Below are 4,613 nucleotides of genomic sequence, written 5' to 3'. Positions count from 1 at the left end.
CACGGAGTTTTTTCGGATTTCGCTGAATATCTCAAAATTGAAATCGAATTTTGGGGATCTATGAAGGTCAAAAGGTGAGGCATTGTAAGCTGCACAAAATTGCGTTCTTAACTCAATTTGACCCAAAATGCACGTACGACAATTTAGCACGACGGTGACGAATTGGTGAAGGAAGGAAGCCAACGGCCAACGAACAATCCATTTTATCCGTGTTGGTCAACTCAGTTAGCATTAATTAATGAGAATGTTAAATCTTGACTTTGCCCCCTCAAGTTTACCCTATCAAGGTTCAATAAAGTTGAAAGACTTCACACACAGAACTTGTTGAAGAGTCCAACGAGCTAAACCGTTGCGACTGAAGCCGCTCTGCGGCACTGGTAGGGCTTCACTCTCGACAAGTAAAGACAGCTGACGCATTGATGATCGCTGTTCTCGACTGAACTCGTACAACCAAGCGATGCCGCAACCTTGCACAACCACCAAAAAGTCACCAGATAAGCTCCGTACCACACAATTAATCAACTATAATCTGAGCCCGTTGGGGTTTACAGTCTCAAACGAGTTTTCAGTTCATCGCCGATCATCGGTGTAGGTGAAGATGCTTCCGAAGGTTGTCGTAGCGCTTGTGGTGCTGTTGATCGCGGTGACCGACGGTCAAGTTGTACTTCCGCCAGCGGTCGAAGGCGGCACCTGTCAGACGGGTTCCGAGCTGGGCCAGTGCGTTCCCTTACGGGAGTACCCGCGGTACGTGCAGTTGCTTCGGAATACCCAGCGATCGGAGCACGAAACGAACTTTCTGCGATCGAGCGTCTGCGGGCGGAGTGAGTCCGGAAGTGTTCTCGTTTGCCGACCTGTGCGGCTGAACGATCCGGAGTGCGGCCAGGGAATACGGGACCGGATCGTGAAGGGGAAGATCGCCGAGTTGGAAGACTACCCGTGGATGGCGCTGTTTCAGTACCGGAAGCCTCGCGGGGACACTGGATTCCACTGCGGAGGGGTGCTGATCACGCAGAGGTACGTCCTGTCGGCAGCGCATTGCTTCGTGGGACTCCGGACGGGGTGGGAGCCGATCATGGTCCGGTTGGGCGAGTGGGACTTTGAGTCCGAGATGGACTGCACCCAGGGGAATGCGGGGGAAGAGTTGCACTGTGCTCCTCCGGTACAGGATTTCCTCCTGGAGAGGATCATCGCGCACGAGGAGTTCACCGTGAAGGATGCCAACAGAGCGAACGATGTGGCGCTGGTGAGACTGTCCGGGGATGCCGTGTTTAGCAACTACGTTAAGCCGATCTGCTTACCGGAAGTGGGAGCGGTAGACAGTGAACGACTGTACGACGGGATTCTGGTGGCTTCCGGGTGGGGCAAAACGGAGAATGGTAAGAGGCTCGTCTTGTATCGTTCAATATCTAACGTTCAATATTCCACCAGCTTCCGCTAGCCGGTACAAGCTGTACACCGAACTCGCCGTGACGGATTACGAAATATGTAAATCGAACTACGTTCGTGACCAGAAGGTTCAACTGGCCGCCGGTCAACTTTGTGCCGGAGGTGAGGATGGACGCGACACCTGCAACGGGGATTCCGGAGGACCGCTAATGAAGGAAGTTGCCGAACAGGGCCGGTACTACGTGGCGGGACTGGTCAGTTTTGGACCGAACAAGTGCGGTGAACAACTCCCAGGAGTTTATACCAGGGTTGAACACTATCTGCAGTGGATTGTAGCCAAGGTGTTGGAGTCGAGTAGGGTGGATTAAAAGTAAGCATTAATCTGAGAGTTGTTTTGATCTAGAGAACGAATCCTAAATACCCACGTTTGATGAAATTCTAAAATGAACAACTGTGAATAACACTTTCAAAAGTTAAAGTTCTTCGCCAGAAAAGTTTGTGATAACGTGAATCATAACAGCTTCGCTGTCTTCGAGGTCAACCCCGTCAGTTGTTTTGCGGAATTGCTCAGCAGCAAAAAAGGATTCGCCAAGAGTTTTCCCAAGTGGGCAACAACAGGCACCACAGTCAATTTACGTCGACCCCGGAGCCCCGGGACTTCCGACTTTTGTGACTTTTGTTTGTCGCTTCGCTTCGGATTTCGAGCGTCGAACTATGAGGCGATAATGAAGAGCTAAGGGAAGAGAGAGACAGGGACCAGAGAGCTATCGAGCAGCAGTTGGCGTCGTCGTCCAACAGATGGCGTTGATTGGTTCCGGTCAAGTGATTGGAGCTTCTTCTTTTTTGCTTTCTCTCTTTCGGATCGTATTGATGAATCCAGTAATTGAATGTTGGCTGGATTGGCGGAACTTATCGCCGGCTTGGGTGTGATATCAAGCGTATCAAGATCTTGGAGAAGGTCTGCTGCTTGAAATGCAGAATGCGCCATATCTTGAAGCACAAACCCACTCACACACACCCACAATACTTAAATATAACTTGATCTAGATAAATTGAGGCAAGATTTGTGTAGAAGGCCGGGCCACTTCACTCCCGGACACGTTGTGCAGATTGCTCAAATCAAATCTAATTATCATTTATCACGGTATCATCGTGCATCTCGACACTCGGGTTGACCATTAAATCATTCTTGAGCGGGGTCGGCTTTCTGTGGGAGAGTAGCTGGGTAACATCTATCTATATTGGTGAAATAGGCGACATTTCATACAAAACAGAATTGATACTAGAAAACTACCACAAAGTTCGTTTTTAAATATCTCAGATCTCAGATAATCGAAAATTTGAATAAACTAGAAACTAGAATAAATTCAAACTCTCACTCACTGTTCTTAATGTGCAATATGGTTTTGTCTTGATTTTTGTTAAAATGGGACTCTTTGCTCGAACAAAAAGTCGAAATTTTCCACGATGCGTTCTCCATGGCATTTTCCATTACTGGTCACAAGAAAACCTCTCCTCCTCTCTCAAGCACTTCACCGGATTCAAGAAGCTGCATAGCGCAGTGGCATCAAATTACGGTCTCTCAACCAGACAGAATCCCTTGGAGCTACTGCCGCTCAGCCCGTCTTCTACCAGCCAAGGAAAGATGAATCACACGCACTTGAGGCAGCTCGGCATCAGGCAAATTGCTGCCAGCAATCAGATCCGCTGAACCGGGCGGCTCGTGTTTCAAAACGGCTCTGCAGCTCCACTACCTTCCTCGTCGTTCTTGGTCGAAAGTCGAGTTTTGAAGTACATTTGAAGCAGTTTAATTGATTGTCACTTGCAAGATGACACCACCGGCCGGCATCCGCCACTAGATGGCACTCTTCGGTTGCACTTTGAGCACAACACTACCCTTCCCCTTCTTAGGAGTCTTAGGACCCACCAGATAGATCAGGGGATAATTAGATGACGTATTATATATTGGTGACACGTTTTTGGTTAGCCAATGTTTGCACTGCCTGATCACTGAACAAGAACGGAAAATTGTCACCATTGTGCTTTCTAGTCGCATGGGAGAATTTCCATGGATTTGGACAGTTAGTCGAGCTTTCTCGTGTGGAAAACACATTCTGACTAACCATGTGGAACATGTGGAATTATTCGCCATATTGACTTGTGGCATCAAGCCACAATTGTGACGGATGGACGGACGGGAGAAGAGAAGGCTCATCAATCTTAATGTTCCAGAGGGTAATTGCGTTCTGTATTTTGAGCCTCGGTAAGAAAACTAGTATGACTTGACGTCAATTGACGTTTAACAAGCTTAATTTGACTCGCGTTCTCAAAAAATTAAGACAAGCTCTGAAAACCTGCAACAGGAAGCAGAATCGACTTCTTTTTTATATATAAATAGGGGAAATATACCCTTTCTAATCAAACACCTATCTTCGTCATATGGAGAGTTTGAGATGAGAGCTTAATATCTTTTCAATTACGCTACCGTTTTCAAAGCGCTTAAGATATGAAATTGCTTCCAACTACCGGCAACATGTTCTTTTGAACATTAGTTAATCACTCACTTGAAAAATAATCCCAAAACATGTAAATAATTAGCAAGCGCCATAACAAAAACAAACGCGCAAAGTCTTTTGACGTTTGAATTTTGATGACCCATTCCAATCAAAGGCTGAAGAAAACCGAGCGAGAAGCGAAGGCAAATAAAGAACAAAGGGTGGCCACCAACACCACAAGCAGCGCCAGTTGGAGTGAGCCAGTGATGCCAGGTTTTTTTTCTATAAATGCTACTTTTCGCTTAAAATTTCATCAATTTTGGCAGCACTAAGCAGACCCAAAAGAACGCTGGAAGAAAAAAGAACTAAGCTGAAAATCGGAAAATGAGCGTTGCCCAATGCATTCTCGACTAATTAGAATACATTTGGGAAATATATTTTTAAATGCTTGTAAAAGGAATAGAATAACTTTTACTAATAATGAAAATAAACAGAAATGTTCACAAAAAGTTCCTCTACTCGTTGGTGTACTTGGTTTCAGTAAACTTCAAGGAACACTCCAAATTATCCAGCATCATTCAAACACGACCGCTTATTAGGCATAAAATGGGTAAATTTCCCCTATTCCATGTCAAACCAGTAGGATCCAAATCATAAGTGCTCAGATTTGGCTCAAATTTTGCAATATTATTCGAACTTATAATACTATAATTCTCCACAGAAATGAGTTCC

General features: G+C 45.9%; 1 protein-coding gene across 1 annotated transcript; it reads left to right on the top strand.

Moving 5' to 3' along the window:
* Nucleotides 1-476: 476 nt before the first annotated feature.
* Nucleotides 477-1,769, top strand: LOC6046380 (CLIP domain-containing serine protease 14D). Its single transcript, XM_001863555.2, has 2 exons — nucleotides 477-1,376; nucleotides 1,429-1,769. The coding sequence occupies exons 1-2, from the start codon at nucleotides 599-601 to the stop codon at nucleotides 1,752-1,754; spliced, it is 1,104 nt and encodes a 367-aa protein (XP_001863590.1). The 5' UTR covers nucleotides 477-598; the 3' UTR covers nucleotides 1,755-1,769.
* Nucleotides 1,770-4,613: the final 2,844 nt, after the last annotated feature.

Source organism: Culex quinquefasciatus, chromosome 1, assembly GCF_015732765.1.
Source record: "Culex quinquefasciatus strain JHB chromosome 1, VPISU_Cqui_1.0_pri_paternal, whole genome shotgun sequence".
Classification (NCBI taxonomy): Eukaryota; Metazoa; Arthropoda; class Insecta; order Diptera; family Culicidae; genus Culex; species Culex quinquefasciatus.
The sequence above is the reverse complement of the archived record's forward strand: the minus strand, read 5'-3'. Positions and strand labels throughout refer to the sequence as shown.